The sequence below is a fragment of the Rhinolophus ferrumequinum genome, chromosome 18, assembly GCF_004115265.2.
Source record: "Rhinolophus ferrumequinum isolate MPI-CBG mRhiFer1 chromosome 18, mRhiFer1_v1.p, whole genome shotgun sequence".
Classification (NCBI taxonomy): Eukaryota; Metazoa; Chordata; class Mammalia; order Chiroptera; family Rhinolophidae; genus Rhinolophus; species Rhinolophus ferrumequinum.
Window position 1 is genome coordinate 26,151,152 of NC_046301.1, and position 21,438 is coordinate 26,172,589.

General features: G+C 36.8%; 1 protein-coding gene across 8 annotated transcripts in view; it reads right to left on the bottom strand.

The window, feature by feature from the left end:
- Positions 1 to 16,131, bottom strand: part of ASIC5 (acid sensing ion channel subunit family member 5) — a 45,318-nt gene extending 29,187 nt beyond the window's left edge. For 3 of the 8 annotated variants that reach the window (XM_033135007.1, XM_033135003.1, XM_033135010.1), the window contains exons 1-3: positions 15,939 to 16,128; positions 8,625 to 8,750; positions 6,369 to 6,675 (exon numbers count right to left, since the gene is read on the bottom strand). In XM_033135007.1, coding sequence (XP_032990898.1) covers positions 6,369 to 6,675; positions 8,625 to 8,712 — 395 coding nt within the window. In that variant the 5' untranslated portion in view covers positions 8,713 to 8,750; positions 15,939 to 16,128. Of the gene's footprint in view, positions 1 to 6,368; positions 6,676 to 8,624; positions 8,751 to 15,938 lie in introns of all 8 variants that reach the window. The other 5 variants (XM_033135006.1, XM_033135005.1, XM_033135004.1 and 2 more) reach the window with 5 other exon arrangements.
- Positions 16,132 to 21,438: the final 5,307 nt, after the last annotated feature.

The window sequence follows — 21,438 nt, forward strand, 5'->3', positions numbered from 1 at the left end:
AAAACAAAATGTCAGGAGTTGTTTTTGCCAAATATAATGGAAATTTATGATGAATTTTATGGAGAAGTTATTTTAGTGGAAATTTTTAACACAGAGACATTTGAAAGCCACTAAAATTGATTCCCCACCCCCAAACAGTCATGAGCAGTATTGCAAGTCCTGTGACTTATTGTGAAATTTGATTTTTATGAATTTCTGCCACGTGTATTCTTCTGAGTTTGTCTTCCTTTGTATAGACATTGCTTCATGGGAAAGAAACTTTTCAAAATTAAAATTAATATGTATTCTTCAATCAACTGTGAGTAAAGCTAGATTGACAAATATGGCTGTGCTGTCTTCTGAACATAAATACATAAAGAAGATTAATTTTGATGAAACCATTGACAAATTCACAGAAAAAAAAGGCTGGAAAAATGGCAACTACAATGCTATTATCAATGCAAAAAAATTTAAAAAGTATTTTCATTTCAAATATATATTAATGTTAAAAAGTACTAATTCTTTTCCTTTTTTCTGTTTTTGTATCGTATTTCATTTTTTATTGGAATCTATATATATCAGTCATTATTATCGTTTGTTTAATTTCAAGATTGTTACTGAAAATATTTTTGTCATATAGAATAAGAGGCTTAAAAAATCCACTCTGAGCTGTCATATACACTGGATAGGCTCCTGGTACCACTGCAAAAGGTAAACCCTCCCCAATATTCTGAAGTCCCTTGGCACAGTTTCCTCATCTCAGGGATTCATTCCTACTTTCAAGGAAGATTAGCACAAGGGATGTTAAGAATAGGGATCTGTCAGCAGACCTCTGTTCTGGTCCCTAGCGGATAACTTTATTGGGACATTCATGTACCTGATGGTACTCATGAAGGAAGAATTTTAAGGAAATACATTTCCATATTCTCTACTGTTAAAAAAGAGCTTGCATTCACAATAATTCTTCTCTCATTTATCAAAGAGTTTTTACCTGTCACCCATCACAAATCTTAGCATATAATGAATGCATACTGGTATGGTACAACCTCAGAGTTCCTAACAGAGGCATAATTAAATTGTAGCTTGCTTCAGGGGAACCTTGATTAATTCTAGGAATTAAGCAAGTCTCCATAAATTTTGTCTTACCCTGTCATGCACATATTTCTCATTAGGGTGAAACTTGGCATTAGAAACTGGGTATTTTGGCCCTTACTGGGACCCTCTAAATTTAGAAAAGCTGAAGTAGAACAATGAAATTTGTTATTTTAAATGTTATTTTGTGAATCTTCCAGATTATTGGGATTTTTAAGTGAAGTCTAGAAATAAAAAAGTTTACATTATTTATATCAATGTACTTTATTCAATCAAGTAGTTAACTTTTTATGGAATCATATCAAATGTTTATCCTTATTGCAGTCAATCCTTATCGTATTTGTCATGTAACTTACAGTATTTTTGATCTCCTAAAAATAAGGCATGACCTTAAAGTTATAGTAACAACTTTAGATGTCAATTTAAAATAAGCGAATGGAATACAGTTTTTCAAAGTTCTTTTATATGGCACATGAACTAAAAAGTTTGAAGACCATTGACTTTGAGAATCAGACAGGAGACAATTTGAATTCTTTCCTTGACTTGCCAATAATTTGCTGAACAATTTTGCATAAGATACTCATGAACTGATAGCCAAAGAATCTATCTGGAAAATTAGTTGAGGATGTCTCTTGTCACTACAATGTTGTTGATGCCTTAGTTCTTTGTCAAGAATTTCCCTATTCTACAATTAGCTTCTAGAACATTGAATCTGTTTTTCCTTTGGCTTTCAATGTTTCCGCCATGATGTGCCTGGCTCTTAATCTCTTTGCATTTGTGCTACTGAAATTGCATTGAACTTTTTGAATGTGTAGTTTCATGCTTTTCTGAAAATTTGGGGAGTTTGGAGCTCAATATTTTAAAAATATATTTTTCTACTCCATTTGCTCACTTCTTCTGTACTCCAATTTTGCATCTGTTGTTATATGTAATATTATCCCACATTTTTCTGAGGTCCTGTTCATTTGTCTTCATTAGTTTTCCCCCCTGTTCTTTAGATCACATACTCTATCAATCTATCTTCAAGTTTACTGTTTTTTTCCCCCTAGCAAGTTTAAATCTATTGTTGAGCCCCTCTGATGGATCTAGTGAATTTTCCATTTTGGTAATTGTACATATTTGGCCATCCTAATAGGTTTGTATTGGTATCTCATTGTGCATTCATTTGCATTCCCCTGATAACGTATGATGTGGAGCAACTTTTCACATAGTTACTTGCCATCTGCATATTTTCTTTGGTGAAGTGTTTGTTAAGGTCTTTGGCCCATTTTTTAGCCACCTTATTTATTTTCTTATTTTTAAGTTTTAATAGTTATTTGTATATTTTGGATAATACTCCTTTACCAGTATGGCTTTTATAAATATTTCTCCCATTCTGTGGCTTGTCTTTCATTCTCTTAAGCTCTTTTTTTTTTTTTTTTTAATAATACCCTGGGGCATAAATTGTTTCGGAGTCTGATCCAATTAAATTTGGCCCCTTAACAAATTCATTTTGAGGTCAGTCTCAGAAAGTTCTTCTGACCCCAGAAGAAGTCTTCTTGTGTCTCTTTCCTAGATTCTCACTGCAAAAGTAGCTAGCCATTTATTTATTTAAAGCTTTATTCCTATTAGTCTTTCTTCTCCTTCTCCTTCTCCTTCTCCTCCTTCTGCTTCTTTTCTAAGGAGGGCACAGCTCAGAGGCCCATGTGGCGATCGTACAGGCAACCTTGGTGTTATTAGCACCACACTCTAACCAACTGAGCTAACTGGCCACCCCTGGCCTATCATTTAGATTGTTGCTGTCATGGAGCTAATACGCTCCTCTTAACTGCTTACCACCAAAACTGTATTGTTTCTGAAAGTTCCCTTAGACTTGAACTTCACCACACTATTATAAGCAGAGTTCCCTTGGGAAGAGCTTCAGAGTTCTTTAATCTTAGGACTTGCCTCTCCCGCTGGTCAGAGGCAAGAATCTTGACAAGCAGGGTTCTGGGCAAGCAGTGGTTTCTAGTATTCTGACTTTGCCTCTCTCAGTGTGGAACCTCCACCCTATGAGCAGGCGAGGGTGAAGGTGATTGAGCATCTCAACCTAACATACCTGGGACAAAGCTCTTACCCTATAAGTGGGAGTTACATGGAGGAAGAAAGCCCCAATCTCTTAACTATACTCATACTCATCTGGAATTTCACCTCTGCAACATGGAGCTGGTTTGTATGAGAAACTTTGGTAACCTGCATTTCCTAGCCTGCATCTTCTAGGGCATGCTGTAGCTCTTGACTAAAAACTGGGAGGAGAAAGAGTGCTGTCTTCTTGGCCAAACCTACCTGGAATTTGCTTGTATAAAGCTCGGACAGAAAGGGGGAGGGAGAGAGTGGTTTGTGGCTCAAGTTCTACAGACTCTTGCTGTTCTTCTGAGATTCAGTGTTCTTCTTGAATAAATATGTCTTCATTTGCTGTGTTCCCTTAGGACAATTTCCAAATACTTTTTAATATATTTAGGTACATTTTGTTATACTCTAATCGTTGTAGTAGATACAGTGATTCTGTCGTTTTTACCTGCTAACATTTTTTAAAAAATATTTTATGTGGCAAGAACATTAGCATGAGGCCCATCCTCTTAAATGTAAGTGTACAATACAGTATTGTTGGCTATCGGAATATTGTTGTACAGCAGATTTCTAGAACTTATATCTATTCCTTAAATGATACTTTATGCCTGTTGATTAGTAACTCATCATTTTCATTTCTCCCTCCCTCCAGTCCTGGCAACCACCATTCCTCTCTTGATTTTTATGAGTTTGACTATTTTAGATACATACAAGTGGAATCCTACAGTATTTGTAGGATTGGCTTATTTCACTGAATATGATGTCCTCAAGGTTTATCCATATTGTTGCATATTGCAGAATTTCCTTATTTTTAAGGCTGTATTTATATACTACATTTTCTTTATCCATTTGTTTGCCAATGGATATTTAGGTTGTTTTTACATCTTGGCTATTGTGAATAGTGCTGCAATGAACATGGCAGTGCTAATGTATCTCCGAGATCCTGATTCAAGTAATCCTTTATCCTTTTGAATAAATACTTCGAAGTGAGATTGCTGGATTATATGGTAGTTCTTTTCTTAATTTTTGGAGGAAGGTTCATACTGTTTTGCATAGAGGAGGCACAGTTTTGCATTCCCACCAACACACAAAGATTCGACACCCTCACCAATACATGTTGTCTTTTTTTTCTTTTTTTATAATAGCCACCCTAATAAACGCAAGGTGATTTCTAATTGTGGTTATGATTTGCATTTCCCTGATGACTAGTGATACTGAGTACCTTTTCATGTATCTGTTGGCCATTTGCATGTCTTCTTTGGATAAATGTCTATTCAAATCCTTATAACATTTTAAAATTGGATTATTAGTTTTACTGCTATTGAGTTTCACACTGGTTAGACAATTAAGTTCACGAACTTAACAGTCTGATTTTTTTTTTTTTTTGGTAGGGTTAACTCCTAAATGAATGCTTTAGCTAAAATAAATTTCACCAGTTATAGTTTTTCTCTGGGGAGAAAGTTTGTGAAGCTCCTCACACTACTATTTTGGAAATGATAGATACACTTTCTTTTAATAAATGATACCTGCAACCAATCTTTGCTTTTGTTAGAACAAATACAACTTAAAATAGTATAAGGCAATAGTATTGGAAAATCTTTTGGGGGGCATTGATTTGTTTTTACTTTTTGGGAACTTGCTACATTTCTTGAATTCTTGTAAGACATGTTATAATATCCACTATATATTGAGCACCTGTCCAAAGAATGCCTCAGGAGTGAGACAAAATGTATGATCAAAAGATACAGTGAATGTTTTAATAAAAAAAAATATTATAGCAAAAGACACATTGGCATTAACCCCCTCAAAATGCTCCCCCTCTCTTCGTACACACTTATCCCATCGTTCTTGCCACTTTCTGAAGCAGTTCTGGAAGTCCTCTTTCGTGAGTATCTTTACTTCATCCTCCATCATGACATGTTCCATGTCACACATCGCTTCTGGTATACGGCAATTTCTGTCAAATAAACACATTATGGTGTGTCCTCATCCACCTTATTCACCGGATCTGGAACTGTGCGACTTTTGACTCTTCCCCAAAGTCGAAATGATTCAGGACATCGAGGCAGCCACGGCAGTGCAACTAAAGACGCTCACAAAAGAGGACTTCCAGAACTGCTTCAGAAAGTGGCAAGAATGATGGGATAAGTGTGTTTGAAGGGAGGGGGATTATTTTGAGGGTGATTAATAGCAATGTGTCTTTTATTATAATAATTGTTTTACATTTAAATATTCACTGGATTATTTGATCACACCTTGTATATTACCTCATTTAATGTAACAGCAAACATGTGAAGTAGATAATATATCATTTTGTACATACAAAAATAAAAGCTAAGAAGGTTAAATGATTTGTCCATCATCAAATAGTTGATAAGCAGTGGATCTTAAGGAACCTCCTTATCAACCCCACCCACCCCCCACCAGGTGAAAATCCTACGTGTGACCTTTCAGGCGTGACGATAGCCAATTACAGGACTTTGCCTGGAAGGCCTACTGGGGGAAAGCTACCCATTTCACAGCAGATTTGGTGCACAGTCAGTGCACTGTAGTTTTCTGAAGGAAGTTGTAGTCAAGGACTCAAGATAGTCACAGCAGATCATCAAACCAAGTGTGAGGCTCTCCTGAGCTCAGGGCCCTGTGTGACTGCACAGGTCACACATCCATGAACATGGCCCTGCCTTTATTTCATTAAATATCTTATCATATACACGTTAGAATATTTCATATGTCCATACTTTTGCACAATAGCTTTCTTTTCAAGTTCTTCATCAACTCCACCTAGAAATTTCCTGGTCATCCTTTAATCCTCTGACTTCCATGTCACCTATTCTCTGTGCTTTCAGAGTCTTTGCACATATTTGTATTGTGTTGTACAATTACCATACATATTGCACTGTGATTGTTTATGTTTCTCTCTTTTTTCACTATTTAACAAGCTTGTTAAGTGCAAGGATCAAGACTTTTACATCTATTTAAATTACAGGGTTTGGTGCATTGACTAGCGTGTAATTGTGGAAGGAAGGAAGGAAGAAGAAAAATAAGTGAAAGAAGAAATCAATAAGCTTTTTGTTTCCCAAATTTATGTGTTTAAGTACAACTTAAGAGCTGAAATGGTGTGACATATGTTAAATGTTGCATAATAAAACTCGATTTCAATCATCCAAGAAAAGTTATACTACCAAAGTTATAGAAAGAGTAATTTTTACCTGTTCAAATTACAAAACGTCACAGCTGGGAACTCAATCTTTTCCACATACTGAACCTCTACAGACGTTGTGGTTGGCCATGAGAAGTAGTTGACCAAGTGACCGTAGGTTTGCCACATCACCAGTGAGACTGAGCCCAAGACCACTACCATCCAGATCATCTTGCGAATTTTGCTCCGGTTCCGAACAATATTCTGTACCCCATGAAAGGAAGTGGAGATAGCAAAGTCATGGTCAAACTTCTTTCGGTCAGTGCGAGATGGAGGTGGTTTCTTTGAAAGGCAGAGCTTTATCTTTTCCAAGAGTCCTTAAGGTTTTGCCCACAAAATAATAAAATGAAATAAAAAGTAATGAGTTAGGAAATCTTAATGCAATCTGTGAAAAACACAACTCACATATAGTTAAACAGGTTACTATTTATGTGTAAGACATTAAATTTCATCTTGAATTGCACAGACTATTCAGGGATAGAGAAGTAGAAGTATTGACTGCATGGGTCTAATGAGAATATGCTAATGCTATCTATATTCTTGTTAATGCAAATGTATATGTTGTTACTCCCAATTTCAAAATCAATCTATCCTGAATGCATTGCTTACAACAACTCTAAAAAATCTTATAACTGCTTACAATAATTAAAAACGTATCTCTAATTTTTAAAATACTCTTTTTCTCTAAGGAATCATGAAGTCCCTTAGATATCATGAAGAAAATCAGGCAGATTCTTCTGAGAGTCATAAGCGGGGCTAAAAAACTATCTGTTCTTAGTCCTATCACGGTGTATTATATGGCTGAATGTAACATCCATTGCTTTATATGCTTAGGTACACAATTATTTTATTTCAGTTGGTTATTTAGTCATGATATTTAAAGTTGCATTATTAAAGTAATCTATTTTCTATCTCTTTACACAGTGAATTCATTTTTTCCAGACTATCAAGTCTCATAAAGACTCATAATTAGGTGAATTGACTTTTACATATTTTGCTTTAACTCAAGAAGTATTATTTTTGTCAACTAATCAGCAGTAATTTATTTCTAAAAGGTTTCAAGTGTTAGTTATCACTAAATCATTACTTAATACTTTGTAAGTTTCCAATCACTTGACTAAACTTAAGTAATGGGTATATAAAAATCTAGAAAAGGCACCTATGAACAGTTTCTAAGGGATTCGATTTCATTTGTAAAATGTTGGGACACAATTACAAAACTATACACTAAGCAGCGAAGTTTGTATTAATCTGATTAGCTTGAATTTTGACTAAAATTTTATAGTAGCCCACTTACTGCTGCTTTTACTATCAAATTAGGTACTATAATATAAATTAATTGGCACAGTCCCAGGGCAAAATCAGAAATATAAGAAAAACTATTGTTATTATTATTTATTAGGAAAATAAGTTTAATAATGCTCCTTTGTGGATTATTTGGCCATTAGTTACAACCACATAAGAAGAATTGACTCTGAAGGAAGAATAGGTCAGTCTCTGGTGTATAATTGTGTACCTGGCAGCCTTCCTACTATAGGGACCAAAGCAGTTAAAAGGGGAAGAGTGATCTAAGAATCAGTAACTGGCCAACCAATGTATTGCTGGTTGTAAGCATTACCCTGAAAAATATGTATCTGTCAAAACTGTATCTGTCAAAAATTAGCTTGTTTAATATAGATCTACTTCTTGACAATTGCTTTGGTTGTACTGGTATATTCTCAGTCATTTGCCAGGATTTTAAAAGGGCTTTTAAAAAATATTAGTTGAGATGAATAGTGAAGAAACAAGGTGATGTATCACTGTGAGGAAGATTAGAATTGGTTTAGTGAATTGTCAATCTGCTTGCAAAGCAGGAAGCTTCTTACTTTCCCGACTGAAGCATACACTATGTAATTAAGGTGGATGGCCCTTGCATTGAATACTGATCTTTACAGAGGCATTTTGAAGAACATCAAATAAATTTTGCTATATTTTAAAAATAAAACTTGTAGGTATGTGATAAATAGAAACAAACAAACAAAAAACCCTCAAAACAAAATAAAACAACAAAACAGATTCTAGTATATAGTAATATTTTAAAACTATTTTTGACTCTCTCATACAAATTACTCTTTTCCTAAATAACAAAAACTGTATTACTTATATTCAAGTTAACCTTGGAAATCAAATTTTCCAAATGAAAAAACAATCCCCTTTTCCCTTTGCTAATTTCTGGCTATTAGAAATGAAAATTGTAACTGCTCTGAGGATTTTACTCTTTACCCACCTTTCTCAGCATATGCCTTTGATTTCTCCATCTGCTCCATTTGCAGTTTCAGTAAGCAGGAGTCCTTGGGGGTATATCTACTTTTCATCAATAACCATGTTCCTTTGGTGCCCTTTATATTAAATACTGCAGATGAAGTTGTAAAACGTGTGGGCAATTTAAATGTTTGTGTTGCTAAGTTTTGCCTTAGAAAGCACATAATTTGCAAACCAAAAATGCAGGCAGAACCAGCTATGGGCCTTTATGGACTGATGAGAAACAATCATAGAGTGAAACCAAAGAAGAAATAGAATTAGAAAACTGCTTTTTCAGAATTAGAGATATTTAATGGTTTTAGATATCAACAACAGATATCTGTGATTTTAGAATACCCCTGACCAGACTAGCTGACACTCAGGGACCCACCTGGCAGAGTCTCTTTAGCTTTTATTTCTCCCTCTTTCTGGGTACAAGTTTAAATCAAAATGCATGTTGGAATACAATTTAGGGGGCAAAGATGTTTTTTTGGTAGAAGTTTTTTAGTAACAGATGAAGCTATTTAAAAACTGAAATAGTAATAAACAAAAATGACAAAAAAAACACCAGAAAATATCACAAGAAGAAATGATTGTTGAAAGTACATAAATTCATTCAAGCAAAAAGGCCAATTTTGTATTTGTATTCAAATTTTTGAGAAATTACCAGAATTTTTATATTAAATAATAAACTGGAGAATCTGCACTATTGTGTATTAATGGCACCGTCTCTTGACCCAGTTGAGGAATTGCATGCATCTCTATTTAGAGCCACTTAGAGTTACCATGGCAATATTTTATAAGTATATAACCACTAAACATTAATACGGTTACATTGTATGTTCTTCTTATATATTCTTGGGAACTCAGTAATATAAGTTGGAAACGGTCTTATATAGAGGCAAACTAAGAAATTTCAAGGGATGAAAATGAATGAACTGTGTTTCTGGAAGATGGGATAAATTAAGGTTACCTACTTAGATGGCTACAGATTTTCTTATTAATATTTATAGTGAAGACAATATTATGGAAGCTATGGCTAGATTTTGGAAGCTATGGCTAGATATATATGGATATATATATATATATATATATATATATATTAAGCGCAAACAGACACTTCTATGGGAGAATATATATATATTCTCACATTTTTTTTCTTTAGTCTTCAGTCTTTGGAATTGAGGATGTTAAGATAGGAAGGCTTTGAATGGCTTCCATCGCTGCATTTCTACTTTCAGAACGGTTTCTAAGCTAACAACAATTACTCTCAATTTCTCAAACACTGTCATAGGTTGACCTACCCTTCCAGCTACATCATCCCTAATTTGCTTCTTTCCCTCTGTCAACATAGTTTTTTTTTGTTGTTTTTTGTGTTTTTTTTTTTTTTTTTCATTTCAGGTACTTCTTATCACCTTAATCTTTCTCTACCCTTTTGCAACAAATCTGTCAATGAAGTTATAAAAAAATTATTGTCTTTAGCATATCTAATTTGTATTGCTGAAGGGTGAATTTTTATGTCTTCTGTTTTACAATATCAGGAAGAAGAATGTTCCCCAGTGAGACACACATATCTATTTCCATAATACAGTCAGGTAAAACAGACACAGTTACTTCATATAAAGCCATACCAATTCACCTATAAACTTTTACCTTAATTCCATCAACTTTTATATTCCTAATTACAGGTTCTATTAGGATTTTATCAACAGGTTTTGATTGTACAATTCTGTGTAGAAGAATTGTTCCTGGCCAGATATGATATCTAGTCCCATAAAACGTTCAGGTAAAGATGACAGCATCTTTACATAAAGCTTGTTTAAGCTTTCCAATTTTCATAATTTCATCAAGTCTTACATTTCTGTATATTGTTTAATCTAACTGTAGCCTGAGTCAGGCCTTCACCAATAGGTTTAGTGTCACAATTCCTAGAATTTCCATATCCAGAAGTACTGGAAATTTCTCCTTCCTATCCCCTGACCATTTTACCCATTTTGTGTGAAAAAAAAGAAAAAAAAGAAATAAAAGAAAGAAAAAAAAGGTTAAAAGGTTTTGGGTTTGTAGTGAGGAGTGAAACCAAGGGATGCTGACCTTTGGTCATTCTTTAATTTAATTAACCAGTCTAACTGCTATAAGATTGCCGGGTAGGTTTCTCATTGTAATCTATGTCTCCAGCTTTTAAATTTCTCCAAATTGGCGTAAATAAAGCAGACTAGTTTGGGGCCTTTTAATGTTGGGGGACCCACAGGGGCGTGCTTTGGCTCATCCAGCCTTTGGTTGTACTGCACTTAAACTTTTATTTTAACCCCATCAACATCTGTTGTATTTATCCCCATTTTAGAAAATAACCATCTGAAGATTACCACCCTGATGAGATGAGTCTTGCGACTCTCCTTTCTGTTTACTCTTTGTTTCACCCTTATCGATATTTGAAAATAGATATCTCATTCTGTTTATTTGATTTGGAAGCTCTAGCTCTTAAGTGTACCTTTAAATGATCTAATCTAATTGGAATATTCCTCCTAATAGCCATTGTAATTTTACATTATAATTTCCTTTAGGACGGGCAAAAGTTTGGTAGGCCCCTAGCCACAAATGGAGGATAGCTCACATTTTTATCTGGCTATGCTTCAGACCTTCCAACCTCAGTCACCAAGCTGAGTTTATAGGACATACAAAATCTAAATTGTCTTTTAGTAAGATTTTGCTATCCTCTTTCATTCCTTTCTTCTCTTAAGTGCAAGACAATTGTACTTCCAATGTTGTTGTTGTTGTTGTTGTCGTCATTGTTATTATTTTACAATATCTTCAAATGTCTGAAAGCAAATAGAAAGGGTTCTGAGTGGATTTTGATTTTTTTTCTAATTTCTGTCATTCAATCCTATTAAAAACATCTTAACGAGTAGCCATGATAAGAGCTCTCTAAAAGTTTGTATCTGTTTTTCTTTTTAATTTAGAAATGTTTTCTAGTTCAAAGGATCCATCAGATCCTACAAACCTTGAGTAGAATCTTAGTAGGGACCTAGACAAATAAGCATTTTTATGGCTTAACTATGGACACGAGAGACATCCCTAAAGGAAAGTGTTAAAGATACAATACTGATAGGATGAGCCTGTCAAGATAGAGTAGGTAAATGCTGAGCTCACATCCTCTCAGGATCACATCAATTACAACTAAACTACAGAACAACCATCACTGAGAATTGCCTAAAGTCTAGATGAACCAAAGTCTTACAACTACTGACATATAGAAGAAGCCACTGGTAGGAGGGGCAGAGACATAGGCTGGTGCCACACCCACACGGGAGGGATATCTCAGCTGCAGAGGTCCCCCTCAAAGGAGTGAGGGGTCCCAGCCTAGGGTTCCAGTACCAGGGAGAGACGTCCCCAAAACTTCTGACTGTGAAAACAATTGGAGACTGTGGCTGAATGAGACAAAGTCGTCTGGAGTCACAGAGGCTAGTATTAAAGGGCCCACATATAGAGTTACTCACTCACAGACTCCCTTTCTCTGCGTTCCAGGGCTGGGGCAGCAGCTCAAAAGATGCCAGGGACATATGGGGAAGAGCCGAGTTTTCTGGCTGCAGGGTGAGGCCTGGAGAATCAGCTTTCTCGAAGAGGGAGGAGATGACAGAAGCTGTTGTTTTTTGTTAAGCCCTCCCCCTTATTGGCATGCAGATGTAAGCAGCAGCCATATTTGAGTCTCCATCAACCTGGTCCCACCCTGGAGATTCTGAGACCCTGTCCCACCCAACTTTCAGGCCAACCCAAGCCACTCCCAGTGGCTTTTCCATATAAATGGCTTACCTTGACTCATGCAACACACTAAAGTCTCTTAAAGGTTTATACAACCCAAACAAGCAGCATCTGGCTTCAGCATGTCCCATACCTCTGGCTAAGTACCCCTAAGCTCAGCACCAGCAGCAGCTGGCCTTGGTTTACACACTGGCCTCTTGAGGCACCTGCAAGCCCAGTTGGGCGGCAGCCATCTGCAGATTGATTTGTGGCTCACTCCAGGTGGCCACAGGCAGAGACTGCAGCTGAATTTACCCTGCATCTGGTCTAGTCCCAGGATACCCCAGGACTGGCACATCTGGGGGTCAGCTTTGGCCAAGGTAGAGCATCACCTGGCTGCCTCCAATGATGACACACACAAAGAGCAGACTGTACAGGTACCAGAGCCTTGCTAAAGCAAACCATGTTCTGTAGGGTCAGCCCTTGTGCCATAGCTCCACCACTGTAGTCACAGCCAGTCCTCACAACCAATCAGCTTACAGGTCTATTCCTCCCTTTGACATGCAATCAGCAACCAAGGCTCAACTACAACAGGAGGGTACACTCAACCCACACAAGGGACACATCTAGAACACATGGCTCTGGTGGACCAGGGAGACTGCACCACTGTGTTCCACAGGACACACACTACATAAGGCCACTCTACTAAGACTGGGAGGTATAGCAGCCCCACCTTACATAGAAGCAAACACAGGGAGGCAGCCAAAATGGGAAGGCAATGAAACAGTTCCCAAGTAAAAGAACAGAACAAAGCTGCAGAAAACAAACAAACAAACAAACAAAACTAAACAAAATAAAGACAAGGAAACTACCAGACACAGAGATCAAAATAAGAGTTATAAGGATGTTCAATGATTTTAGGGAAAACTTCAACAAAGAGATAAGAAACATAAAAATGGAAATAGAAAACATAAAAAAAAGCACCAGTCAGAGATAAAGAAAATAATAACCAAAATGAAGAATACAATAGAGAGGATCAATAGTAGATCAGATGAAGCAGAGGATCGAATCAGCAATGTAGAAGATAAGGTAGCAGAAAACACCCAATGAGAACAGCAAAAAGAAAAAAAAAGAAGAAAAAAAACATGAGGAGAGTTTAAGGGGCCTCTGGCACAACATCAAGGATACCAACATTCACATCATAGGGGTGCCAGAAGGAGAAGAGAGAGAGCAAGGAATTGAAACCTAGTTAAAGAAATAATGACTGAAAACATCCCTAACCTGGTGAAGAAAATAGATATAAAAGTCCAGCAAGCACAGAGAGTCCCAAAAAGATGAACCCAAGAAGGCCCACAAGAAGACACATCATAATTGAAATGCCAAATGTTAAAGACAGAGAGAGAATCTTAAAAGCAGCAAGAGGAAAGCAGTTAGTTGCCTACAAGGGACTCCCATAAGACTGTCAGCTGATTCCTCAACACAAACTTTGCAGGCCAGAAGGGATTGGCACAAATTATTCAAAATGATGAAAAGCAAGGACCTACAACCAAGGGTACTCTACTCAGCAAAGCTATCGTTTGGAATTGAATGACAGATAAAGAGCTTCCCAGACAAGAGAAAGCTAAAGGAGTTCATCACCTTCAAACCAGTACTACAAGGAATCTTACAGGGACTTATTGAAGAAGAAGAAGGAGGAGGAGGAGGAGGAGGAGGAGGAGAAGGAGGAGAAGAAGGAGAAGAAAAAAAATATGTATATATATAAACAATAAAATAGTAATAACTACATATATATCAATTACTTTAATGTAAATGGATTAAATGCTCCAATAAAAAGATAGAGGGGGCTGAATGGGTAAGAAAACAAGACCCTTAGTATGCTGCCTACCAGATACTCACTTTAGATCGAAAGACACACAGAGTAAAGGCATAGTGATGTGGAAAAGATAGTTCATGAAAGTGGAAATGAAAACAAACAAACAAAAAGCTGAGGCAGCAATACTCTTACCAGTCAAAATAGACTTTAAAACAAAAGCTATAACAAGAAACAAATAAGGACCATGTAATCCCACTTTTGGATATTTATCTGAAGAAACCCAACACGCTACTTCCAGGGAATATGTGCTTCCATATGTTCATTGCAGCATTGTTTACAATGGCCCAGATGTGGAGGCAGCCTGGGTGTCCATCACTGGAAGAATGGAGAAAGAGTAGGTGGTACATATATAGAGTGGAATATGGCTTGGCCATGGAAGGGAATGGGTTTTTTGCCATCTACAGCAGCATGGATGGACTTGAAGGGTATTGTGCTGAGCGGAGTATGTCAGACAGAGAAAGACGGATGCAATGTGATTTTGCTTATAGGTGGACTCTAAAGAACAAAATAAACAAACAAGCACAACAGAAACAGACTCACAAATACAGAGAACATTTTGATGGTTGCCAGATGGGAGGAGGTTTGGGGAGTAGGTAACAAAGGGGAAGGAATTAAGAAGTAGAAATTGTTACACAGTAACCATAGGGATGTAGGGTATAGCATAAGGAATATAGTCAAAAATATTAAGTTGATGCAAAAGTAATTGCAGTTTAAAAGGTTAAAAATAATTGCAACATTGCAATTACTTTTGCATCCCCTAATAACTATATATGGTGTCAGATGTGTACTAGACTTGTTGGGGTGATAGATGGGAGGGGTTGGGGGCAGGGTAAAAAAGCTGAAGGCATTAAGTACAATTTGGTAGTTACAAAATAGTCTTGGGGATGTAAAGTAAAACATAGAGAATACAGTTAATAATATGGTAATAAGTATGCACAGTGCCAGGTGGGTACTAGACTAGTCAGGGCAATCACTTCTTAAATTATATAAATGTCTAACCACTATGCTATATACCTGAAATTAATATAAAATGATATTTAATGTCAAAATAAATAAAAAAGTGTTATATTTATATCTATTTATATTTGTATATAAAGAGATGTAACCCTCACAAGATAAAGTTCATTCTGCAAGTTAGAAAAAGCCATTCCAAAACACAGGGAAATCACATCCGTCCCTCTCCCTTCCCTCCCCCACCACGGCTGTTTAGATTCCCTAAGCTCAGATCCACAGCCAACTTGCATGCCTGTCAGATGCATATGCATCCTCCAACTGGTGAAATACAAGAATGAGGGGCCCTGTTTTTACCATTTCCAGGTAGAAATGGATGGACACAGAAAAATCCCTTGAGAGATGGGCCAGACAGAGAGCAAGGTGCAGCCTGGTATGTGCAACCTCTGGATGGTGGAGGCCAGAGAGAAAATATTTCCACAGGTATAAGGCCAACCTCTCAGGACATACAACAAGATGAAAGGAGAGACAGCAGACAAAGGGGAAAAAACAATGAACAAAACCCATGAGTGCTCATATGAAATCACCAAAAGTCATTAAGTCCAAGAAACTAGTTTGGTAAATATTTTCTCCTGCTAATCTAAATTTAGAAAACGAAAAAAAAAAAAAAATCTCATCACTCTGCTTCCAACAAACTCTGCATATAGAGATCTGGGAATCTGACTTGGCAAGAATTCTTACCTTTTGCAGCTCATGCTTGAGGTCTCAGTTTCTTTCACTCTCTAGCAGCTTTGGAGGGAGGAGTGCCCAGCTGGTAAGACATCTTGCTCAGAGCACCAACTATCAAGGAAGAAGAAACTTTTTTCTGCCCTCAAAGTTCTCTCACCTGGTGTAATAGTCAAATAGACATGAAATAGATTAACCAGACCAAATTACCAAATTTAATTACATGCGTATGTTTAATCCTCATATACACATGAGAGTCAGAGGCCCCACATGCATGAGAGGTTCAGGACAAAAAAGGGAAAATGAGGTGTACGAGGTCAGACTATTAAGTTTGCAAACTCATCCTAGAAAAAGCGCTATATACCTCATTGCTGAATATCACTATGGTCACCTTTGAAGTACTCCCCTTGGGAAGCTATGCACTGACACCAGCACCTAGTCCACCCTTCAAAGCAATTTTGGAACTCTTTTTCGGTATGGCCATCAGAGCTGTCATCATATTACCCTTGATGTCCTGAATGTCATCAAAATGCCTTCCTTGCAATATTTCTTTTATATTTGGGTAAAGAAAGGAGTCATGGGTGGGGGGGGCAGATCAGGTGAGTAGGGAGGGTGTTCCAATACAGTTGTTTGTTTACTGGCTAAAAACTCTCACAGTGCAGTGTGAGCTGGTGCATTGTCGTGATGCAAGAGCCATGAATTGTTGGTGAAAAGTTCAGATTGTTTTCATCTAACTTTTTAACGCAGCCTTTTCAGCATTTCCAAATAGTAAACTTACTGGACTGTTTGTCCAGTTGGTACAAATTTGTAATGAATTATCCCTCTGATATTAAAAAAGGTTAGCAACATCGTTGCAACAAGTTTACGAACTTCATTGTCAGACCTCCTATGTAGCATTCTCAATTAAGGAGGAGGTCGGAAGCCTTGGGGCTGCAGAGGGGAGGAAGTTCATTCACAGCACAAGAAGAAGAGCAGGATGGTTAGTAATTAGAAGTTTATCCAGCCCTATGGAAAAGTCTTAAGGAGTTTTTTCTGGTGATAAGTATTATGGGCAAGACCCCTAATTGAAATCTTTAAGGGAGAGGCAAAAGTTTCTCATGAGTCCGCAATCTCTGGATTGTCTTCAGCTCAAAATGATTCACATACGAAAGTGGCACATTTTGGGGATGCCTGTTCTGAACACCTGTACAGGAAAATGTTACATATTTGCAGCATCATCAGTATCAAACATGTACTACATATACCATGGATATGTCCTAATTATTTGTATATTCAGAAAACCCATCCCTGGCTGGTATGCTTTAAGGATTCTGCTAATTGAATTTTTTACTCCAATTCTCTGCCATGGTCTGTGACTGGCTCAGTCTGTGGGAGGCTCCTGTTTGTCACTCAGCTGCACGCAGTATTGAAAATGTTCTTGGCATTGGTCGAAGTAGGGGAAAGGACTTCATTAATGCTTAACTTGTAGTCCTGGGAGCTTGCAAAATTATGTGCCCGTATAGCACATGACACCAATGTTAACTGGACAGGGTCACATTATCCAAACATTCTACCAGCAATTTTATAACTCTGTCTGTTTTCTCAACTTGGGTATCTTATCTCTTTGTGTAATAGATCATTTGGGAGAAATCTACTTGCCTTCCAGTTACTTAGGACAAAAATATTGATTTGCCATTATTTTCATACCTTTACGGGTTATTCTACATGAGTAAGATGCGTGCTTAGTGCATCTTACAAAAAATAAAGCAAAACAAATGAGCAAGCAAACAACTCAAAGATGGCAAAATTTCAAAACTGAACATGCATGAGGCACAAATTGTGAAGGCTAATATAATGCAGATGATTTAAAAATATCCCCCATGTGGATTTTACACATTAGAGTAGGATAGATAGTGCCTTCCAAAATTCACGTCCACCCAGAACCTTAATGTGACTTTTTTGAAAATAGTCTTCAGAGATGTGATTAGTTAAGGATCTCAATATGAAATCATCCTGGATTTAGGATGGGTCCTAAGTCCAACGACTGTTGTCTTTATAGAGATAAGAGAAGGAGATTTGGATACAGAGAGGAAGGCTATATAAAGAAGAAGGCAGAGATTGGAGTTATATTACTCCAAACCAAGAAATTCCAGGAGCCAGCAGAAGCTGAAAGACGAAAGGAAATTTCTCCCTTAGAACCTTCGGTGGGAGTATGGTCCTGGCCTCACCTTCATTTAGGACTTCTAGAGAACTGTGAGAGTTGTTTTAAGCCACCCTACTTGTGGTAATTTGTCATAGCTGTCCTAGGAAACTAGGACACACACTGAAGAGAAATCAGATGGGTTTTAACTGAGAATTCATAAAAAGTTGTGAGGTTTCCTGGCAACTACAGGAATTTTAAGCTTGATGACAAAGCCTAGTTTTGTTATGTTTTTCAAAGGTGATCGCTGAAGTTAGATGTGAGATAAAACTCTTTGGCAGATCTATAGAAAAACAAGTACAACAGTTTAGATGAATGCAAGGATAGGTGTAGACTTTAAATAAATATTATTGCAATGACAAGAAATAATTCATCAACATTTATGTCATAGCATAAGTCCAAAACCTTTGTAATGTTCTCAGTAAATCAAGAACAATGAGAACTATTTGTACATGGTACCTTGGGTTAGCATTAAATTCCCAGGAATAATTATCTTCATTCAATAAAGGTAGACTATCTAATGCAGTCCACATGCTGCTTCCAGATGTGTAGAATACATCAGTGAGCAAAACAAAGATCCCTATTTTAGTGGAGCTTCTAGTTTAGCACGAGGTAACAATAAACCTCATCAGTAAGTAAGTTACCTAATGCATTAGAACACAATGTGCTCGGGAAGAAAAAATAAATAAAACATGACAGCAGAGATCAAGGGTCCTCATTGAGGAATTGGTGTAGATTATGGTAATAATTGGGATAGCAAGTGTAGGAATTCTTGGGAGGGTGAAATTTGAACAAAGTCTTGAAAACAATGAAGGAATTCTCCAAAAGGAGAAGAACATTCCAGTTCCTCTGCATAGCTAGGGCCAAGGTCCAAGGTGGAAGCTCCTTGCTTTTGAGGGGGAACAAAGAACCCAGTATAAGCTGACTACAGTAATGGAGAGGGAATAGAGGAGATCAGAAGGGTAATGGGAGGCCATGTAATACTGGGCTTATAAGCCATGGTAAAGATTTTGTCTTTTATTGTAATAAAACAGAAGAATTTTGCAGGTTTGTTTAAAGAGGAAGTGACATGCTCCAATTTACATTTACTCATGCTTGAGGTATTGAGAAGTGTGTCTGTGTGTGTGTGTGTGTGTGTGTGTGTGTGTGTGTGTGTGTGTGTGTTGGGGGTAGTAGTGAGTGGGTGGTAGAAAAGGTGGCAAGCAGTTATTGGATTTTCACATTTGAAAGGAAGAGTCTAAAGGATTTCCTTGTGGATTACATGTGGGTCATGAGAAAGAAGGCAGCCAAGGATGACTCTGTGATTTTTGAGTTTAGTAACCAAAAGGATGGATTTGCTATCAAATGAGATAAAAATGGCTTTCTGATTTTGTGGAAGGAGAAACGTTAGTTCAGTGCTAGAATTGTTGAGTTTGCAATGTCTATTAGCTACCCAGGAAGATTTGTTGTGTAGAAATTTAGAGATATGAGTCTGAAGTTCAGAAAGGAGGTCTGGGCTCGAAATAGCTATTTGGGAAATAGTGGCAAATGGATTGTATTTAAGATCATTAGAATGTGCCAACAAGTCAAGGAATACAGCTAGAGGAGATGACCAAGGACTGACGCCTGAATCTCCAATTTTAAAAGCTATGGGGAGCAAAAGGCCATCTGAATGACAAGTAAAAGTGAGATAGGAGAAAAATCAAGAGAGTGAGATATTCTTGACTTTAAATGAAGAATGTTAATTATAAAAGAAAAGTGATCAACTCTGTCAAATATTGCTGAGAAATAGTGTAGTTCAAGATCCTGAGAGGAGCAGGAGAAGAGTTCAAGAAACTGAATGACCACCTCATTGTCAGGATCATATATACATATATTGGAAATTCTAAGGACTAACAAAGGAGGAGTTTTGAAGAGACCGACAACAAGCAGGTAGGTAAAATCAGAGAAAATCACTGAGAAGCATGATGTAAGGGTCAGTGGACAATACCAATAATGAGGAATAATGTTTTTGGGGAGAAAGAAAGGAGAATAGTTTAAAAACAATAATCAAATGTGAGTAGAATTCTAACCCACATGGTATAGGGCTGGGGGGTGGGGGGGAAACAGCCATCTCTGGAAATGTCTTCTTTAAGAACTAGTAATTTTAGAGGAGGTTTTCACTAGAGTAATAATAACTGGTTAATCAAGAGATACTGGTTTGCTTACAGTTCTTTGGATATGAATGTCTTTGCTGAAGGTGAAGAATTACATAATAGGGATTGTCAAATATATACGTATTTACACTATTCAACAGAAGTAAAGAAAGATTTGCCTAAAATTATAATATTAAAAGCAATTATTTTTCTAGACAAGGGGAAATTTGGATAACATATGAGTCAAGTAAATGATTAAATAATAATTGAATTTCTGGCAGCTTGCATCCTGGTAATTTTCACTTTTGACTTGGTGGATTTTTGTATTGATGTTTTGTTACAATGTGTATGTTTTTGTTTGAATAAAGAAAAATTCATACCCATTCTTTTCGTGAGGGCTTTTAATTTGATATAACCTCTCTACTAAAAAAACATGAGGTTTTCAAATAAATTGCTGAATGAAAATGTTCCATGTGTGAGTGTATGCATGTGCGTAAGTATATGTGTTTTAAACACGTAGTTACATAATAAATATAAAGGACAACCAAAGTGACCAAGAAGTCAATAATGAAGGAAACCAGAATATGTCACTCCAAAATATGCTTCTTCAACATAAAAATTATTTGGAGCTAAAGTCAATTAAGAAGCAGTAAATGCCAAAAAAGCACCCCCTTTCTGCCTAAAGGCAGGAAATAAATTCTCCTTTTACTGAGGACAGGCAGACTCCTATCAGTGCACAGAAATCACCTGAAGAATCTGCAAACCAACCTTGTTAAACAAACCTTTTCCTGGTTACTTCTTCATTATTTACTACCTCCAGCCCACACCACTTTGTCTTGTCAACTCTTCACAAATTTGTTTCCTTGTCTAAAATATATAGAAGCTTTCTGCTCTAGTCACTTAGGTTCTTTAATCTCTTGTACATTCTTCTGTGTACATGTACAAATTTAATAAAATTTGTATACTTTCTCCTGTTAGTCGGTCTTTGTCAGTATGATTTTCAGATACAGCCAGGGACCCTAAAAGGGTCTAGGAAAACGTTTTCCTCTTCTACGCTAACAGTTTTGAGCATTCACTGTCTACAAAGCAAACCCAAACACCCCCAGGGAAAACAGGTTTCTCAACATAGATACTACTACCAAAGCAGGTGGCTAAAAGAAAGCTAGAGTCTATTGGTGTAAGTTTATTTGCAGAATGGGCCAGCCATTGATGTGTGAAGTGG